This window comes from Protopterus annectens, chromosome 15.part0 (genome assembly GCF_019279795.1).
Source record: "Protopterus annectens isolate FY-2018-M chromosome 15.part0, PAN1.0, whole genome shotgun sequence".
Classification (NCBI taxonomy): Eukaryota; Metazoa; Chordata; order Ceratodontiformes; family Protopteridae; genus Protopterus; species Protopterus annectens.
Window position 1 is genome coordinate 604,565,295 of NC_056749.1, and position 22,159 is coordinate 604,587,453.

A 22,159-nucleotide genomic window follows, 5' to 3' on the forward strand; every position below is an offset into this window, starting at 1 on the left:
AATGTTTCAATGCCACCTGAGGGTAGTTATGTCCACAGACAACTTTCTACAATACAGGCATAATTTTTAGAATATATCTTATTTTTGATAGCAGGTCAAACATTCTATAAAAATTGGATATAGTTTTCCATGCTTAACTTAGACTGTGATAGTGGCAGATATTTTATCTGTGTTTTTTTCCCCACATATCTTTATAAAGCCAGTCCACTATGCTATTTTGTTTTTAAAATATTTTGTCAAATTCATTTTTCATCTCCTTCCAATGTACTATACAACATTAAATTCCACTTTCTTGCTTTGTCCTCCATTCTAATCAAGTGATGTTCCATCTGCTCCAGCTGTTTTACTATTTCAGCTGCCTGGTCACAGATCTCACACATTTGATATTTGGCTGGTTCAATGGCTTCCAGAAGTTTATGCACATCCACAACTTCGTAAATAAATCCTGTCCACCCTTAGCCACTTATTATGCATCAGATAAACCAGACAGCTTAGTTTGTATGGTCTCCAAACTACTGACCACTTCCATAACATATGATTACAATGTTCTTTTTGGTTGTCTACTAACAGAGCATGACACGTCATGGCAGATCCATTGTGACAAGTCCACCAGCTTTACCATTGTAATATTCTGATTTCACCATTTAATCCATCTCTCATATCACTGTCTAGGAGATGACATCCTTATTTACTGACTTCCTCAAAACTGAATCAAAATAACTGACTTAGTTGAAGAATTTATTAGATTTGAGTTGTCTGTAAACAGAACAGTCTGAGGAGGTAACCATCTTTAATGAGCACCACTGAGGCAGTCTCAGGAAGACATCTTCAGTCTGCCCAATGCCTTATATGATATATACTGGACCTACCAGCTCCACCCTGTACATATACAGAAATAACTATAACAGCTCAGTTCCTGCTGTGAACAATTCTGAAATTCAACTCTTACACACATCTGCTCAAAGTAAATTTTGACAGTAATTTTAGAATACTTTTATACTGAAAATGAATTGTGCTAAAATGTGTAGGAAATTGGGTTTCCGATTCTTCTGTGAAATATTAATGCTTTATAACCAAAACTGCTCTTTGGAACTCTTGAAACCATGTTTAGAGTTATATGCAGCAAATTTAATGTGGGTTGTTACAGTTTACATTTGTAAGTTCATTTCAGCAAATGTGGTTAGGCTGGGCAAATGGCATTGTACTACACATGGATGTAGTTTTCTATCTAATATAAGCAGATATCAGAAAGGCAATTTGAAATTGCTATTAAGTATACTTTTTGCACTTGCATTGTTTCGATGATAGTTAACAAAACTGCACTGCATTTATTTGTTTCATTGAATATTAATTGAATACTGTGGCCTCTCTCTCTCTCTCTCTCTCTGCATTTGTTTCCCACTGTCCCTCCCTACTGTTGTTGTAGTGTTAAACTTGGTGGCTCTGGAATTGCCCAGCCCTGCTGTAAATTTGTGTTTGGACACTCCTGCCAAACCCATCTGATTTGCTCACTCAACTGAGTACAGTGAGATCATTTGGGAAGGACTACCCCCTTGCTGCTTTGATTTCAGACACTCCTACCAGTCCCATCTCATTAGCTCTATCTGTTGTGTACAGAGGGAACATTTGGGGAGGACTACCCCCTTGCTGCTTTGATTTCAGACACTCCTACCAGTCCCATCTCATTAGCTCTATCCGCTGTGTACAGAGGGAACATTTGGGGAGGACTACCTCCTTGCTGCTTTGATTTCAGACACTCCTACCAGTCCCATCTCATTAGCTCTATCTGCTGTGTACAGTGAGATTATTTGGGGAGGACTACCCCCTTGCTGCTTTGATTTCAGACACTTCTACCAGCCCCATCTCATTAGCTCTATCTGCTGTGTACAGTGAGATCATTTGGGGAGGACTACCCCCTTGCTGCTTTGATTTCAGACACTCCTACCAGTGCCATCTCATTAGCTCTATCTGCTGTGTACACAGAGAACATTTGGTAAGGGCAATCTCTGTAGTCTCTTAATCTTGTTTTGTTTCTTCCCTCGCCATTTGACAACATACACAAAAACGTTTTATACTTTATTCAGTTGCTCTTACTGTAACTGTGTTCTACTTACTTTATTACCTTATATTTCTATTCTGTGTGCTCTTAAGTGTTCAAGTGCTTTTATTCTACATTTATTACTGCTTGTAAGTAGCCTGATTAAATTTGTTTGCTATTCTAAGCATCTTAGTTTTGGTTTTAGCACTTGTGCTTCAGGCCAGTTATTTTATATTTATGGGTTTTGTGGTCTACACTCTTGTGGCAAAACCCTTATCAAATCCTCCATAAGTCTGCCAAGTATTCAAAACACTATGCCTGGACAATTCCCACCAGTTTCTCCTGCCAGCCTGGTCAACATGAGCATACTGAAACAGTGTAGCAACTTCCTCATGTTCACGGACAGTCCTCTTCTCCTAGCACATAATTCTTCTACTTGTGAGAAATGCATTTACATCTGTAACCTGGAATCCATGCTCTCTTGCACCACATTCAGTACTCCTGACAAAGAGGAGATTGCCAGCACAAACACCACACCACCCACATCACAGAGCCAAGCACAACACACCCACCTATGCAGGGGGCCTCAAAAAAACTTACCTAAACAACATAGACCCCCCCAAAACACATTCACATACATTCCACACCTAACGTCAATCACATCACACACAGTAGGCAACACAACAGTGTCTCACAAACACAGCACATTAGGCATAACAATAAACAAAACATACTAGTTATTGGAGACTCAATAGTGAGACACATTGGTTTCCCCTTACCAGGCTCAACAAGGAGAAGGTCACATTCAGTTGTCTGTTGGGTGCCAGAATCCGCCACATCACGCACGCTCTTAAATCTCTCCACAACAGGTACAAGTATGACTCTGTCATTGTCCATGTTGGTGTGAATGACTTGAGACATACCTCCCTGGACTATATGAAGACAGACATGATTGAACTCTTAGAGTATGTGTCCCAGGCAGGTATGATCCTAGCCCTAAGCAGCATCCTACCTTCATCAAGAATGATACCACAATGCCAACAAAAAAAAATTGACTTTAACATTTGGCTTAGTTTCTGGTGTCTTTCCAAAGGGATCCATTATTTGTCTGCCTGGGATGACATGGTTGATAAGCCTTGATGCTTTGCCAGAGATGAACTCCACCTCTCACCCCCGGGGTTCTGTATCTAGGCCAAGGCTCTTGCCTTCTCCATTGTGCCTTTTTTAGGCTATGTCCCAAAGACAAATCTTCCAACATAAAAGATCTGTTAAAAAGCAAATTGAAGGTCATGCTGCTTAATGCTAGGAGTCGTAACCTGAAAATGCACCTACTGGAGGCTCTTCTCACAGTGGGGGATGCTGATGTCTGTGCGGTCACGGAAACTTGGTTCAGGGCTTGGGAGAGCACCTCTGCCTTACCAGGCTATACCTCATTCCCCACTTTCCAACCCCAAAACGAGGTTGGAAAGACTAAGGGTGGTGGAGTCTCTATCTTCATTAAGGACAGGCACACCTCCAGACTAGTTTGCCAGCATGAAGCTCTGGAATTACTCCAGGTGCAACTGACAGTTGGCAAGTCACCCAGCCAAGTTATAACCAGCTATAGACCCACATCCATGACTCAGGACACCCACGTCTACTACCTGGACCTACTTGACTCCATCAAGGTACCCCTTAACACCCTGATCCTTGGTGACTTCAGCTACCCCACCATAGACTGGGTGAACTGTTCCTACATTAATGCACTCACCCAATGATTCCTTGGCTTCATCAGTTCTAATGCAGTAGACCAGTTTGTCTCATCCCTCACAAGAGGAAATATTCTAAATTTGGTTCTCACCAACATGGGTGACCACTGCACCACTATCATTGTATGTTCATCCCTGGTGAGATCAGATCATCAGTCTATCTCATTTGAAGTTTCTATCCCACCCCCAGCTGTAACCAGGCTAAAACACTTCTCAAAAGATGACTATAACCTCCTAAGGGAAAGTATAAGTAGCTTCACACCACCACCACCCTCAGTAGATGCAGACAACTATGCTAAGCAGTACTCCAATGCAGTATACAAGCACCTGTACAACTGCATGGCCTCAGTCACACCCAACAGTACTAAAGCCTGCTCCTCAAGGAAGCACAAACCTGTATGGTGGACTTCCTCTATCAACAAGCTTTAAAACAAAAGGAAGAAACTGTTGTCCAAAGGTAAAAAGCAACAAATTCCAAATTGGAAAAACTCCCTCCTCAGTCTCAACAAGTAAATTAGATCACTAATTTAAAACTCCAAAGTCAATTATGAGTTGAAACTAGCCTCAAAAACAAAGCAAAACCACAAATCCTTCTTCAGTTATGTCAGGAACCTCCATGGCAAAGGCCAGGTTTGTTCCGAATTAGTACTTAATGTTACCAATTACACTGATCCTGTTGACTTAGCCAACCTGCTAGCTGATAGGTTCAGTACAAACTTCACCCTGCTATACCCCCAAAGGCCTATTCGACATCCCTGATACTTGTCCCGCACCTCACATCTACATAGATCAAGTGTTAAAGGCCCTATCCTAGGCAAAGAACGCAGCTTCCATAGGACCTGATAGTATCCCAGGCTGTATTCTGCATCATCTCCAGCAAGAACTAGCTTTGCCATTGTGCACCCTATCCAACCACAGCCTAATTACAGGCTTCATTCCAGCAGAGTGGAGAATTGCCCTTGTCATCCCCTTGCACAAAGGTGGTGCCAATACTGACCCAGGAAACTATCGGCTCATTAGCTTGACAATTCTGATCTCTAAGACCATGGAATGTATTATTATTGCTCTCATAAACAAGGACATAGGAAATCTCCAAGCACTTGACTCAACCCAATTTGGATTCGTCAGGGGCGGATCTTGCCTATTGAACCTCGTTGACTTCTTTGAGACTGTCACCAAAACCCTAGGTGAGAGAAAGTCAGTACATACAGCTTACCCTGACTTGGCCAAGGCCTTTGACACAATCATCCAGTTGGGCATCATCGAAAAGCTACCACAACTTGGTGTAAATCCCTATCAGGTGGATGGCCAACTGGCTCACCCATAGGACAAAAAAGGTCAAAATAGGCACCACCTCGTAAGTGTGGTTTTGTCGAAGGGAGGCAAACATCTGACAATATTAACAGAACATTGATGATCTAGAGGGAAGCAGAATGTAAGAAAGCACCACTTTTATTGGTGTGTCTTGATGCAGAGAAAGCATTTGACAGAGTAGACTGGGACTTCTTAAGCAGGGAGTGGAAGCTGATACAATTATAAGTTTGATTAGAAGAATATATAAGAGATAAGAGGAGTGAACTAAAGTGGGTGGGGTCCTCTCCAATAATTTCTGCTTGAATAGAGGAACCAGGCAAGGTTGTCCACTTTTCCCTTTGTTGTTTGTATTATATTTAGAACCACTGGAAAAGAAAATAAGGGACTCAGAAATTCAAGGATATAATTGGTATGGTAGTCAGGAAATGCTGGTGCTATTTGCAGATGATATTATTTTTTACATGACAAAACAAAAAAAGGGACGTTACAGTGTTGTGGAACATTTTAAGATAGTTTCAAATCTTCTTGGGATACAAAATCAATGAAGCTAAAACAAAGGAAATAGCAGTAAATGTTTTACCCACACATGAATTGGTCCAACAATATCCATATTTTACGGGACATGATAAAATGAAGTATTTAGGAGTATGGACTGGAAATGACTCTGTGGTGGCAGCTAAGAATATGTGGGAAGAGACTAAACAGAAGGTAATACAAAAACTGAGGAACCGGAAGTTTTGTTATATGGATATGGATACTAAGATACAAGTCATTAAAATGTTTTTAGTCCATTTATTCTTATACACAGGTCAGGCATACTTTTATCAACCAGAGGAGAAATTGTGGATAGCAATTTAAAAAGATTAGAAGACAACAAGGGTCAAGTGGGATATTCTACCAATAGAACAAGGTGGACTAAGATTACCTAATTTGAGGGGGTATTTTAGAGCAACAAAGTTAAGGTTCTTATACATAGCACAAGCAGAAAACTATAATTCAAAGTGGAAAGGAATGATGTTAACACATGGGGAAGCTCAAGAAATAAGGAGATATTTGGATTTTGGATGCAGACTCTTAAGGAGAACAACCAAAATCATACAGAGTATTATATTCATAAAGTAGCAGGGAGTATTCTAAGAACTAAACTGGCATGAGAATGGAGAAAAGAGATTTTGCTGATAGGGATGACTGTGGTTAGGGATACAGATAATAGGCAAGGGGGGCTGGAATTTATTGGAGAAAACTAGCAAAGGAACCAAGGTATTGGGAGCAAATAACTAGAAAGGGAAATGTAATATAATGGGAAGAGACCAAGAATTTATTTGGACTGCAACTTAAAGATTGCCTTCCATATCAAGGATTGGTATCAGAATACAGACAAAGAGAAAGAAATAGGGGGCTCCCAAATGAAAGACCAGCACTGGTAGAGTTTTTAATAGAATGTAGAACAGACGCTGCCATTAAAAAAAGGAATAATTAGTAAAGCATATAAAATATTGCATGATAATTATAAGAATCAATCAGAGGAGCTGAGAAAGGATTGGGACGAGAGATTGGATAAGCTATTGACAAAGAGACAATGGGAGGATATATGTATATCTCATAAATATGCAACAGAGTCTAGAAGATTTAGGATCTTTGCCTGGGAGTGTTTACATAGGTATTTTTATACCCCAAAAAGATTCCAAAGAATTTTTCCTTAGGTGGATAGCAAATATTGGACGTGTGATGGGCAAGAAAGAGGTAGCTGGGAGCATATTTTTTAGGAGTGTAATGAATTGGCAGACTTTTGGGACTCCCTGCAGACTGCTCTGTCAGAGATGCTGAGTGAGCAGGGTGGACTGAATGGGGAGATATTTTTTTTGAGTTATGCTACAGAATCAGAATTGCTTAGACATAGTAAAGCCTTGCTGAGTCTAATTATGGTGGCTGCCAAAAAAGCAATCACTAGAAAATGGAAATCAAAGTTTAGACCAACTTTATTAGAAGTAGTGAATATAATAACAGAGATAAAACAACTGGAACTGGGATCTTTAGAAAAGGGAAGGAGCAAACTACATAGGAAAAAATGTGAATTGTGGGAACAATATATGCAGAGCAGGAGCGAAGTTTAAGAGGCAGGATTTGAATGAGCCATATAATGCTTAACTGACAATGACTGGATGGTTTATAAGTGATGTATAATGTTTACAGCTACAGTTGTTTCAGTGGTGTCTGTGATGTAAATGGTTTGCAACTAAAGTGATATCATTTTGTATGTTTTTATTTATATAAATGTAAGATTGCCTTTGTCATATGTATAAATGTAATAAAGATTTTTGGGAAAAAAAATAGGCAGCGGCTACTCCGAAAGCAGACCTGTCACTAGTGGTGTTCCTCGGGGATCTGTCCTGGGACCCCTACTGTTTGGGATCTACTTCTCAGAGCTCCAGACAAAGACAAAGAGCCTGTGGCTGACCATTTTTGTGGATGACTGTAAGTTGGATGCTGTCAGTGACTCCCCAGATGATGTTAACATACTGCAAGAGGGTCTCACAGCTACAAATAACTGGTGCCAAAGTCATGGCCTTAAGTTAAATGCAAAAAATGTATCATCATACCATTTGGCAAAAACATGGCCCTACTGATTACCACATGAAAGGCAACCCCATAAGCACACAACCTGTGGTGAGAGACCTGGGTACTCAGATTGACAACAATCTCAAATTCGATCATCATGTGGCGACAGTGGTTAGAAAAGTCTTTTACTTGGTTCATCTCACAAGTAAAGGGATTGCTTCCAGATAAAAGGAGGTTATTACCTCTCTGTACTCTTCCCTCATTAGGCCTATAATTGAGTATAATGGCCTGTTTGGTATGTACCTCTCCAAAAACCTGCACCAACTGAAAAGGCCACAGAAATATCTCACAGTGAGAATCCATGGCCTCCAACACCTGTCCTATGCAGAGAGGTTCAAATCACTACTCACGCTACTTGGTATCATACAGATTGCTCAGAGGTGATCTGTGTCTCGCCTACAAGACAGTATCGTACCCTGGCCTACTAGAGATGCTCCATATCTGTAAGTCTAACTCCACGCACATTACCCACTCACTAGGCATAAATCCAATATGTGACCTCAACAAAACCTGCTGGAGAGACAGGTTTGTCTCCCAGAGGCTCCCCTGTCTCTGGAATAGACTTCCCATTCATATCAAACAGAGTACCTCACTGACCCTCTTCAAGCAAAACCTTGATGAGTGGATGGGAAACCACAAATTTGTCCCAGGGGTTCTACCTGTGTCCCTCACTGACAGGGGCAACAGATGCTGACTGAGGTTTCTTTTTTGGGGATAAACTCTTGGCTAGACTTGAAAGGGCCCCAAGCCCATTAGCCTAGTAACCTCCTACGATCCTATGATTCCATATTCAAGTTTAGTGTATATCAAATAAAGGGTATTCTGTTTGTCATTTGCATTCTGAGTTGATAACTTTTGTTGTTACTTGCACTTTCCACTAAGTGCTTATTCTACTGGATGTCGTAATAGAACTAAAAACAGTAAAGCTGGGAATGGTTAATTATGCTACAATATTTTACATTAACAGGATGGCAGTAGCTGATTTAAAATTAATGACATCACTTCCTTAGATACAAAGTATACAATTTAGTATATAGGAATGTAATAGATTTCTCATTTCAAAGCGCTTAAAAATTCCTTCACAATATTTCCTTGTGATTAAAACATACAATCAAATATATTATAAAATCATATAAACCAATAAATTATTCATTATCAATTATTAGGAAGTGATGTCATTAATTTTAAATCAGCTTAGGTTATTTAAATGGTCCAGTAATTGCTTTTACAAGTCTGAAGAAGCCCTAGAGGTGAAAGCGCTTACTGTCTTTCAATAAAAGTTTGATCGTTTATAAGTTGCTTTTCATTTTATAGTTTAAAGTTTAAAAGACGCTATTTTCATCTGTTTATACGTATCAACGTGCTGCTTTGGTGGTTCCTTGGATGCTACCTGCAGTTTGGACAGTTATATTTTTAGATTAGATTTAAAATATTGTATCCTTTTTTATTATTGTTATTTGTGTTTGTCATTGAATATACATCCATGTATGTTTATTCTTCATGCTCTGTCCTTTAGTCCGACAGCTGGTAAAGTACCAAGGTATTCAGAACAAACTGAAGCTAATTATTGACAGAGATGCCCAGAAAAATCAACAGAAGGAGCTGATCTTTGAAGATGCAAGGGTAAGGGGTATCTCAATGAACATTATGTAGATACATTGTCACCTTCATTGAATGGTGCACATACGTAGATGGACAAATGATGTGAGGAGGCAGGGAGATGGTATAATATCATAGACAGTTTTCCAAGTCCAGAATTAAGGCTGTTGAAGGAATGCATGTAATCATTGTATGCATCCATGAATAATAAATATAACTATTTGTGAGGAATGTAAAAGTGTAAAGGTCTCAACTGTATTGTAGCAGATACTTTCAGGGATACAGATCTGCAGTTCTGTATAAAAAAACAATATATTGTACATAATTTACAGAAAATCAGAGAGCTACCTTTCATTTACTGTGATTGCTTAATATAACATTTTCTGCAGCATCCTAGCTCCATTTTCTTTCTGATGCACTGCCTTTTCATTCTTCATGCAATACCATCAGTTATATCACAACATTTAAAAATATTACAGCCAATAGCAGGCATATGAACTACAATTAAAATTAAACAAATTATTGTCATGCAGACTGAAAGGATCTCACAGTAGAAAGCAATAGAAATGCTTCTGAGCAACAGAGGACTGTGTGTGTGTGTGTGTGTGTGTGTGTGTGTGTGTGTGTGTGTGTGTGTGTGTGTGTGTGTGTGTGTGTGTGAAAATATATATACCTCTTTCTTCCTGGATGCAAAACCATTAGTAATGAGTTGTGCCACATAGAAGGACTTTCTGACCACAGTGGAAATGTGATGATCAAAAGAGGGGTTGCTGTCAACCTGTGTTCCCAGAGCTCTTATAACACCTTCTGTGTTCAGTGGACTAGCATCAATGTGGTAATTCATGGGAACCAGGTTTTTCCCAAAGGGGATAACAACACATTTTTTTGGCATTGAGCTTATGGCCATGGTTGTGACACCAGTCGTTGGTCTCAGTGAGGCCATTCTGTAGGATGTCAACATCACTTGGGGAGTTAATAATAGCTCCCAACTTGCAATCGTCTGTGAACTTTGTCAGCCAGAATCCCTTCATGTTGGCCTGGACTTCAGAGAAGTAAATACCAAACAGGAGAGGACCCAGGACCAAACCCTGTGGGACTCCACTTGTGACTAGTCGGCAGTCTGACTTGGAGTCAGCTACTTTCATACTGTGGGTTCTATCTGTGAGCCAGTTTGCAACCCACCTAGTGATATAGGGATTGATTCCTAGCTTAGTGAGTTTTTCTATGATTCCTGAGTGGGGAGTGGTATCAAAGGCCTTGGCCAGATCAAAGTAGGCTGTATGAACCACCTTGCCTCCATCCACAGCTCTGGTGACTGACTCAAAGAAGTCGACCAAGTTGAGCAGGCATGATCTACCCTTCATAAAACCAAACTATGTGGGATCCAGAGTTTGGAGATTCCCTATATCCTTGTTTATTAGGTCCATGATGATGCATTCCATAGCTTTGCATATTAGACTCGTCAGGCTAATGGGGTGATAGTTCCCAGGGTCTGTAGTCGTTCCACCTTTTTAGAGAGGGATGACTGTAGCAGTGCACCATTCGGTAGGGACAAAGCTTGAGGAGAGCTGTGATTGAACAGGGCACACAGGTGAGGTGCCAGTTTTCTCTGTAGTTCATGTAGAACACAGCCAGGGATGTTGTCAGGTCCCATAGAAGCTGTATTCTTGGCCTTGGACAGTGCTGTTTTAACCTGTGCAGAAGTAATACTGGGTGCCTGGCAATCTACTGGTATTGTGATTGGTCCTTTGGGGAGTAAAGTTGGCACTGAGTCTGTCGGCCAGTATATTGGCAAAATCTGTTGGCTCGGTATAGGAGGTACCATTGTGCAGTAGCTCAGCGCAAATCTGGGTATTTCTGTGGAGATTCTTTACATAACTATAGAAGGCCTTGTGGTCATCTTTACTGTCTGCTGGAATTCTGTTTTCATAGCTAGCTTTAGAGGATTTAATGAGGGATCTCAACTTTTTGTTGAGGCTGATAAGAGAGTGTTTCCAGTCTTGGGACTTCACCTTATTCTGCATCAGTTTCTACCTTTTTGTTATAGAGTTTGTTTATAGCAGGCAACCACCAGATTGGCTTCTTCTTTCTGGAGGAGAGCATCTTGGTTCTATTGGGTATGGTGAGATCCATGCATTTGTGTACATGTTCGTACAGTGCATTGGTGTATGATTCGGCTGTCATGCAACTATTCTCCATTTGCATGGATGCCGTGAAGTTAGCCACCTCTGTTTTTAGGAGCCCAAAGTTAACTTTGGAGAAGTTTTTCATGGTGGTTATCTTTGCAGGCTGGGGGGGTGGGAGGGATGTGGATTTCTAAGGTGATTAATTTGTGTTTGGATCTAACCAGGGAGAAGCTGACTATTGGCGTAGAGCAACTATTGCCCATGTTAGTAATGACCAGGTCAAGGATGTTGCTACCTCTAGTGGGGGTAAGAACGAGCTGGTCCACGGCATTGGAATTAATGAACTCCAGGAAACATTGGGCAAATGTATTGGTACATGAGTAGTTTTCCCAGTTAATGGAGGAGTAGTTGAAGTCACCTAGTATGAGAGTGTTAGGTTGGACCCTAATATTCTCCAGGATGCTTAGGAATGTGGAGTGTAAGTCTTGGAACATGATTGGAGACCTATAGCAGGCTATGATCTGAATCGCTGTTTTACCCAGTGTTAGCTGCACCTGAAGTATCTCTGATGCATTATGTTGGGCTACCAGTCTGAAGGTGTGTGCATCCTTTATGAGTATAGAAACACCACCACTTTTGGAGCTTCGTTCAAAGTTCTGGGGCTGAAAAGTGTGGAAAGAGTTATAGCTTGATAGTGTAGGGGTGCTTTTTGCTGCCTTGAACCAGGTCTCTGTTACAGCACAAATGTCAATGTTCTCCATTTTAAGGAGTGCTTCGAGCGAGTACATTTTGAGATTTAGACTTCTAGTATTGACCAGCATGACACTCAGATTTCATTTGTTTGTAGCTATTACAGTGGTAATTTGGTCTTTGGAACATTGCCTAAAAAAGGCAATATAGGGGTTGCAAGAGCCTCAGCCAATATTCGGAAGCCCAGGGGTGACAGATACAGGCCATCTCTGGCAAAGCATCGAGGTCTGTCAATCATGTCACCCCAGGCAGACAGGTACTGGATCCCCTTAAAGTGACACCAGAAACTTAGCCAATTGTTAAAATCAATCATTTTCTGCTTGTGCTGTGGTATCATTCTGAGTGATGGTAGGATGCTTCTCAGAGCTAGGGTCATACCCACCTGGGCTACATAATCCGAGAGCTCCTCCATATCTCTTTTCATGTAGTCCAGGGAGGTACATCTTAGGTAATTCACACCCACACGTACAATGACTGAGTCATATTTATACCTGGTGTTGAGGGACCTGAGTGCGTGCATTATGTGGTGGATCCTGGCACCTGACAGGCAGCTGACTGTTACATTCTCCTTATTCAGCCTAGTGAGTGGGACATCAATGTGCCTCACTATCGAGTCACCTATGACTAGAGTGTTGGGCATGCTGTTTTACCTTAGGGGCTTTGGTTAAGTGGCACACTGTTTAGGAGAGTTGCCTTTGCTAGGTACAGGTCAAACTTTGCTAGGACCATTCTCCAGAGGCTCCTGGATTCATGTCAGTCCTCATCCCAAGATAGATAGGCTTTGGTATTCAACCCATAAAACCAAAGGGCTATTACAGAAGTTGGAATGCTGAATGTAGTACTGTGCTGCAAGTTGCACTTGCCGATAACAATAAATGTTTGAATTCCTCACAGCTGCAGTAGCTGCATCCATCCTCCATGCCATGTCCCTTATATATAATTGTAATTGGGAAATAAAGTAGGATTGTGTTTGCTTTCTACTTTATAACTTCTATTATTAATATTGGCTGGTCATTTCAGAATATAAGTCCCTTCTCTCATTGTACGGACAAGAAAGTCCTGAAGAAAGCTTCGCTCCGACAGTCTATTTCTTTTCACATGATTAGACTATCAGCAGTCAAAGTGAAGGAGTTGGGGAGTGACAGAGCTTTTTGAAGCTGGCAGGCTTCCATATAGCCTATAGGCTACTGCAGCAATAAGGCATTTGAACATTTACTGTTATGGATAAGTGCAGCTTACACAACTGTACGAAATACTGTTAAGGCAGTTTATTATAAATATTTCTTCAGATGCTTTTTTGCTAAATGTGTCAAATAACATTCATTGTGATAAGAACTTTTCTATATTTAATCAGAAGAAGGTTTCAATTGTAATACAAGCTCACTGTACAAATAGGCAGTTGAGCAAACCAGCACTGCATAAACAAGGAACATTAGAAAATGGCACACAGAAGCTTCAAATAGTTTTGCTATCCAAAAGTACTTGCTTTGGAGTATTTGAATAATAGATATCAGTTGGCATATTTAGGGCAAATTGTAATATTGTGGCAATCAAGTTGTAATGAATGCATTTGTGTTTCTGGTGTGTATGATAGCTTGGAATACATGTAGTAAGTATGTGTGTTTGGTTAATAGCATTATCTGTACAGAGCTAAAGGATGGTTAATATGACAGTACAATTTTAATGTAGTATTTGTTATATACAAATGTATGACAGCATTCTATTTTTTTTCCAGTAAGAAACCATCTTTTCTGTACAATATAAAACAAGTGTCTATTAATAATGATAACTGACGTCCACTTGTGACCACAAAGATATGCTAGGATAAAGCTGAAGGTGAAAGAAAGAGATACATTATTAGTAATGTGCAGCAGAGAAAGTGTTTTTTTTTAATTTGAATGTTAGTACATTGTTTCTCAAGTCTGCTATATACATTTCACTAAGCAAAAGTAAGAAAAAATAACCCTTCAATTTATTCCATGCCTTGCTTTATTTGAAGGAAGTACTGAAGTAAATGCATAAACCCACTCCTAAGACAAAATCACAGTTAAAAGCAAAGAAGATTGAATTACCTTCAGTTTAAATCAAGATTACAACATTAAATATTGGATGTAAAACATACAGGGATGAAGGAATAACTAAATAAATAACACAAAGCATGATCATATGAAGTGTAGGACTTGCATCTGCATTATATTGTGAAAACAAATCAGGCTGTATCATCAGATTATAAACAGATTTTGCAACAAAGCACACCTGCTACTGTGTAAAATGTGAGAAAAGCTATGCTATTTTGAGCTGATGTGACAACTGAAATGACTCAGTATAAAACCACTGCATATACATTTTTAGTGAGGTCTGCAATATATAAACCTCACTTTTCAGCCCCATGCACAGCAAAAGACTGTAGTATTATGCTTGACTTCTCTTATTTTTGCATGCTTCATGCACAAGTTCCATATTTTCTTTTTTACAATAAAACATTGCACTTGTCGTTAATAAAAATCTGGATTTCAAATACATGTACCAGCTCACAAAAAGGCTCTGTTATTGTTGAACATTTACTACCACAGTACAGTTTGTCTTAAAGTTCTTTAATGCTTCACTTCACCACTACAATGTTTACCATAAGAATGGAAACAAGGAGACTCTGTGCATTGAACATTTAATATGCTTGACTTCTGCAAAACGGTTTATGTAGTTAACCATTGGAGAAGAGGGCTAATCTTGAACCCGTAATGCTCTTCGCTCTGACGTCCAGACCTGACTTCTCTTGTCACTCGAACACATAGCTAAAGAAATGGCCTCAGGCTGATTGCAGGTTCATGAGATTAAAATAAAAACGTATCTTCATCTTTTGATGCTTTTTACTGTGTGATTGATATATTCCAATCATTTTCTACCATTCCAGAGTCAGACTGATCCTTCTATTTTTCTTTGTTGCTGCCGTTGTTCTCTCTGCCTGTGCCTTAGTATCTTCTCCATGCTTCAGTTAGTATCCCTTACTGTTGCACAGCACTTTTGTACCTTTTGTCTCATTTGTTTTTTTATATACTTCTCTGTCCATTTATACATCTGTGTGTCTGTCCATCTATCTCCCAATGTCTTTTTTGCTTCTTTTTGCTAATTGAGACTGCATGCTATGCTTCTTGCAAAATGGTGGCACTGCTGTGCGTTTTCCTACTTGCATCTGGGGTAATCTGACTTAGTGATTCGGGATGTGGCCTTGGTAACTTATTATGGTTGGAAAAAGGTTTCAAGAAGTGTTCTAAACATAGACATAATACTCCTCCCCAGGGCTGATACACTTCATTTCTTTTTTTTTTTCTTTTTACTCACTGCCTTATTCATCATCATGCTTCCCCTGTCTGTGCTACACCATATACAGCCCATTTGTTCCCCCTCGAAATAAGATCTTGGCCCAGTTATTCCTCCTTATGTAAGGGCAGAGAGCAGAGCAGAGCAGTGACCCATCTTAGACCAGACGGGTTGTACCCTTAAGCCCCTAGCCCCTCTGCTCATGCATACACCCACTCCAGTACCAAATTCGAAGAAAGACCACACCAAGTCACAATACATTATGTTAGCGCTTTTGTTTACTCAAAATAAACAAACTTCATCAGACAATAAAAAGCAAACCAAAGAGATTCTTAAATATCCTAAATTACATGACATCATCATACTAATTAACAAATTTACAAACCCTGCCTCCATCATATTAAACAATTCCTAACATACACATTTAGATATAAGCAACATAATACAGATAAATGTATATGTATAAAAAATGTGTAAACATACAAAGATCACGTCACTAAATTAGTTAAACTTATAAACAAAAACATTCATAAGTTCATTATATACCTAACTGGCCATCTATACATAACAAGATTTCATTCCAGTTCCAGAAACAAAGAACAAGAAAAGACCGACAATTTAGTTGTTTGGTTTACTTTTTATTGTCTGATGAAGTTTGCTTATTTTGAGTAAACGAAAACGCTAACATAATTTATTGTGACTTGGTGTTGTCTTTCTTTGAATTTGGTTTTGGGAAGTTTGTTCATTTAATTCAGTGTTGTACATCCACTCCAGTGTCTAGAGTGCAGTGGTGAGTCTGTGTCATTCTACTGAGTAATATATCCTATCAAGACTGCCCTTTCCTCTTGAGCCCAGAGCTCTTTGGGATCCATGGTCTCCACTAGGGATTCTGCAATAGGACTGAGTGCCAAGACATGCGCACCTTCCTCCTGAAGAAAGGCAACCCACAAAGCCACTTTGCTCCTTTACTCCTGCACATAAGCTCCAAATGCTTGTCCAAAATGCCATATAAACTCCAACTGCCTGAGTCATGATCGGGCCTTTATCCATCTGCACACACACACACACACACACACACACACACACACACACACACACACACACACACACACACACACACACACACACACACACACACACACACACACACACACACACACACACACACACACACACACACACACACACACGTGGAGCCTGTATTCTGTTTTGGGGTGCAACATCTTAAGTATGGGATATGTGAAGCATTTGACTCAAGAAGTTATGCGTGAGAAGGAAAAAAAATGATTATGAAAGAGACGTTGGCTTTTAAAAGTTCTACACTGAAAGGGGCTTCCTCCACTGTTGCTATCAAGGGTCAACCTCTTCAGCACCTATGTGTGAGACAGGATCTTTGGACTCACATAGACCTAAATGTGCAGACAGAGAAGGGAAAAGAAAGTACATCTTACAATGATTCTCCCCAGCTCTAGCAAAGAAACTTAGGTTAGAAGAGTCCTGTCTTTTAATGCTGTATTACCATCAGGTACATGAAAACCTCCTACATTAGTGGTTAACGATCCTATACCCAGTCTTACTAGGCAAAACAGGGTATTTTCTTTTAGGAAGGTGAACTCAGGAGATATGTATGAATTAGGACATCATCTATTATGTCTTTGCTTTGATTTTGTAGTCAGTCTTTCTTATCAATTTGGAATATGACAAGATGTTGAGGAGTTTTATGAAGTTGCAGCAGAAGATGGATCTTGTCCCTCTCCACCATCCCTATTGCTAGTGCAGATTGGGACCCTTTTGTCCTCTAGTCCTGCTGCGTCCTCACCTGCTTTTATTTCCTCTCCAATCTTGTTAATGTGCCATTGTGGACATTAAAAAAGAAGCATCGACATCAAATGTGATCTCATCTTGGAGACCAGAGCCTTCTACTTTTTCAGTTTCTCTGTTGATGATGACAGCAAAGTTGGTGGTGTCAGCATTGGTTATGTTAGTACCAGGCACATTTGTGTCTCATGAGTTGTTGTTGAGTCTTCTCTGTCCATTTCTGTATCTATGTTCTTCACTCTGATGAAGGTCTCTGATCCTTTGGCTTTCAAGCATTTGGTCCTGAAGCTGTTCAGCATCAGTCTTGCAGTCAGTGTTTCTTCTGGTGCTAATGTCTCTAATTAGGATATTAATGCTGAGCTTGAATGAAATGTACATTGATGGACATAAAGTTTGAATATTTTGTAGTGGTATTCCTCCTGGGTATGGCTTTAAAGTCAAATTCCACATCAGTGTTTCAGGTTGCCCTGTAGATGTTGTCCTCACATGATGTAGCTACATAGGTGTCCACCCAGAACTGTATTCTGCTTGTACCTTCTGTTACACAGGCTTCTTGCCATTAGGACAGAGGATTTGACAGTTGCTAGTGGGAGTAATAATGTTTGGCAATAACCCAGCTAGTTCCTACTCCTTAGCATCCTCCTCTTCCCCTCAAGGTTAGTTAATGACACAAAAGAAAGCACATTTGCTTAGTGCTATAGTCCCTCACACCAGACACTGACATGGCATTGACACTAGTTCCCCACCATCCCCCAAACAATCTCATATTTCAGGAGATCCTTGAAATCTAAAGCTGAAGGGGGATGGATGCAGATTAAGGTTTTTTTTAGTGTCCCTACCCTTCTTTCTGAGTGGTTGCGTCTGCTGAAAAAATGGTTGAACTTACCATCAGGGATGAATGGAAAGAACTTGATTTTGTAGCAACTGTACAGGACAAGATCCTTCAGCCACTGAAGGATAGGAACTGCTAGGTTCAAACTCATATGATCAACTTTGAAGTCGCTCTGATAGGCCCGCAGAAAGGATCCCGCTCTATAGAACCTTGCTGCTCCACCCATAATAAAGAATATAGGGCAATGGACAGATTCTGGAGGCAGATATCTGCATCCTCTACCTTTCCTATCAGGGTGCATGATTATTCCACATGGCATGTTTCGTGTGAGATCTTGCTGATGAGATGTCTAACTCACTGCAAGAATCATATGCTGATGAGTTTAAGACTAAACTACATTGAAAGGCAGCAGTAATTTTTTCCTGTGACAAATGTTATCATGGTCTTGGCTCATAATTCAGTGGATGGTGTAGCCAGGGAAGCAGGCACCAACATCGATCCCCATTATTGCACCTGCCCGTGCTTGACTGAGTTTGCTGACAATGTTAAGGTGTTATTCCTTCATGCTTCCTTCAGTCCATTTTTTACAGGCAAAAGGTTAAGAAAAAAATTGGAGGAGTGAAAAAGAGGTGAAAGCCCTTAATGCTGGTGGCATGAAATTTTAGATTTATGAATGTCCCTCTTCTGGATGCAAAAGAGTCTGCGATGTTTGTGGTACGAGCATAGCCGATCACAAAAAGAGAATCAGAAGAACCAATGTGGTAGTAGTAACTTTCAGAATTAATATGTTCCCAAAGGCAAAAAAAATAGTGATTTAATGTCTCTTCAGTTTACCTTTATAATGTTGAAAATCATGTTGTCGAACGGCCCATTGGGCGAACCATAATGTCGAATTCTAAATGGCGAACGTCACCAAAGTTTGAAACTCAACAAATCAAACAGCAGACTCGCTGAGTTTCGAACTCCAATGTCGAACACACAATGTAATGCAGGGGTCAAGCCCCCCTGTACCCCTCCCACACACACCCCTACTTTAATATTGTAACTCCAAGATCGCACTACAGTGGGGAAAGGGTCCAATTCCCAATACCCGCTATAGTGCAACCCATTCTCAAAATTCCGTATCTGCAATGAGCGAATGTCACTGTGCATTCGCTCATTGTACATTCGATGCATTTTTTTCGGCTATACAAAAACTGGAAAATGTCCTTTCAAACAATCCACTTTCACACATGTGCAGTACGCACATTTAAAGGTAAACTGTCTCTTCAGATGGGGGTAGAGGAACATAGTAATCCCAGAAGATTTGCCTGAGTGTCCCACGTTGGAGGCAGTTGTGGTCATCTGTTGTTCCATTTACCTGCAAGACATGCCATCATACAAGACATGTGAATTCACACTGTAATATCCAGTGGTGAGTTAATTCCCTTCTGCACCCTGCAAGCCACATGGTTTTCTGCTCTCTGGTGGTCCACTTAAAACAAAAGAGTGTGACAATAAAAAAGGTCCTAATCTTCTTTCAAAAAAGAGGTTTGCAATAGGTCTCACTAGGCCAGAGAGGATCAAAACATTACTTCAGCTTCTTTCTAGTTCTGAAGAAAATAAAGGACCTCTGACTGATACTGTCCTAAACTAATCTCAATGAATTAATCTCCAAGCAAATCTTCTGGGTGGTTATAGTGTAGTCATTCCTTCCTCATCTCCCTAAAGGAGTCTCCATGTGGTCTTTGGACCTCTGTCCAACATTGCTGTGAACCAGAGGCTGCAAGATTTAGTGTTCCCTTATCTGTATGACTAACTCCTAACCACACCAACTCGAGAAAGTCTAATAATATGTGAATAGTCCCTTTTCTACCTTGTGAATTATTTTGAACACTGCAGAGTCTTAGAAGGAGCCATCAAAAGTTTCACATACATTAGGTACACTTTAGAGATTAATTTTTAAACAGCCCATCCTCCTCTAGACAGTATCCCCCTATACAATCAACAGTGTCACAACTACTTCAGTCTCAAACAGTCTCAGCAGCACCTTGTCTCAAATATCTGGCAGCAATGGTATAAATTATTCCACATGCCAGATTTCAGATAAGGATTCTGAATGGACTTTAAAAGTACAGTGGTCCCAGATGCAAGACCCATTTTCTTGTGCCAGAGCTTCTAAGGCATGCAAATCACATGTGCAGTGGTGACTTCCTCCAGCCCAACTAATCCTGGGCAGCACATTTCACATTTCCAGCCCTTTTGTAGCTGTTAACACAGATGCTTCTGCTTTGTGGTGGGGACATTGTCCAAAGCAGCCAGAGCAAGGTGAATGGTCAAGATGGAGGCAAACATGCATATCAAAATTCAAGAGGGGAGATGGTCCTCTTCTCTTTGCTGCCTTCTTTTTGGTACAGTTGCCATTCCTAGTGACAACATGGCTGTGGTACATAAACAAGAAGGTAGAAACTCAGTCTTATCCCAACTCAAGAGACACTGCAGGGACAAGAATGGGTTATGTCAACCAATAACTAGAGCTGGATTATGATCAAATGGGGCCCTAGGCAGGGTAATGGATCCAGGACCCCCACCTGAGCAGTTGCCTTCAGCCCCCTCCACCCCCTGCAGCCATTCAGTGCCCCATTACTTGGCTATTTCTCCCTAGTTATCATAAACACTGTTCAAGCCTGTCAGTGTGCATACTGTTTTCTTCTCTACTTCTACAATGATTACACATATTTGGATTTAATTTAAAACTTTTATTTCAAATTTTAGCACAAACACTGATAGACGTTTGCTAAACAAAGCAATACAGTCTCAAAATGAAAACAGATTTATCATTAACAGCAAACCTCTCAGCCCTTGAAGCTCACATTCATTGAAACTGCACTGGAACCCACATTCAAAGAAAATGCATCTGGCCAGTGGCAGATTAAGTTTAGCTTTGGGCTGTTTTTAAACCATAGTCCTCTTGCACACATTTTTAGGACCATGCATACATGCATGTGTTCTTTGATTCACCTTCCTGATTGTATTAAATTATATTCCTTGCATAATACAGTACCACTTGTTAGAGTATGTTTTAAATTTGTAGTTTTTAACATTTTTCCAGTAAACAATGAAACAAAATGTATGAATCAATAATGACAAAACTGCCCCAATCAGAACATTTCAACCATAAAAGGGAATGGATGGTAAAATGACAATTATTTCATAGTTACTAGATATGTTCAAAGGAGGACGCACTCAGGAGTGTAACATCCCCACCCTCCCTTAAAGTGCAATACAGTATCAGCAATCTATCTACATGGTGTGAGAGTAGAACACACAGCCTTCTGCATCAAAAGCAAGTAAGCTACCTGTTGTGCTTCTGTCACTGCATTCAGATTCTATAGCACAAACTGTGATGACCATTTGCTAAACTTAACAGTTGTACATCAAGAACAGCAGTAAACTTGTCTTCTCTTGAAGTTCACAGTTCCTTGAAAATGCACTGAAACTCAATATCTTGAAACGCACAGAAACTCCTGTTTTGTGAGTAGTCTGGTAGTTGGTGTAGAGGATTCAGGCTCTTGTGTCCTGTTACATAGGCACAGGGTTTGAGTCTGACCAAATTAACTAACCTGCTGTCCAGAACTAGGGCATTTCTCGCAAACGCACACACACACACACACACACACACACACACACACACACACACACACACACACACTTTGTCTCGTCCTTCCTTACCATGGAATATTTGTTTCATCCATGCTTAATTCCATGGACAGAAGAAGCAGGCAGCAGAAACATTTTGTATTTGAATTCTGTGCAGAGATGCTAAAAAGAAGAAGGAAGCAAGCAACAACAGGTGTGTACATCAATGGACACAGGGGAGCACAGACACATAGAGTGTTCTTAAAGGAGAATAGATTTTAAAGAAGATATGTACATTATTTATTTATTTATTTTAATTAAAAAGTAAATGTTGTAGCCGCCTTCCTAGCCAGTGGGCCCTCCCAGCCAGCAGGCCCTA

At 40.2% G+C, this 22,159-nt stretch overlaps 1 protein-coding gene across 1 annotated transcript in view; it reads left to right on the forward strand.

Annotated features, from left to right (window-relative positions):
• LOC122789860 (phosphatidylinositol 3,4,5-trisphosphate 5-phosphatase 2A-like) overlaps positions 1-22,159 on the forward strand; it is a 1,099,782-nt gene that overhangs the window by 545,246 nt on the left and 532,377 nt on the right. The window contains exon 10 of the mRNA XM_044057294.1: positions 9,236-9,342. Coding sequence (XP_043913229.1) covers positions 9,236-9,342 — 107 coding nt within the window. The remainder of the gene's footprint in view (positions 1-9,235; positions 9,343-22,159) is intronic.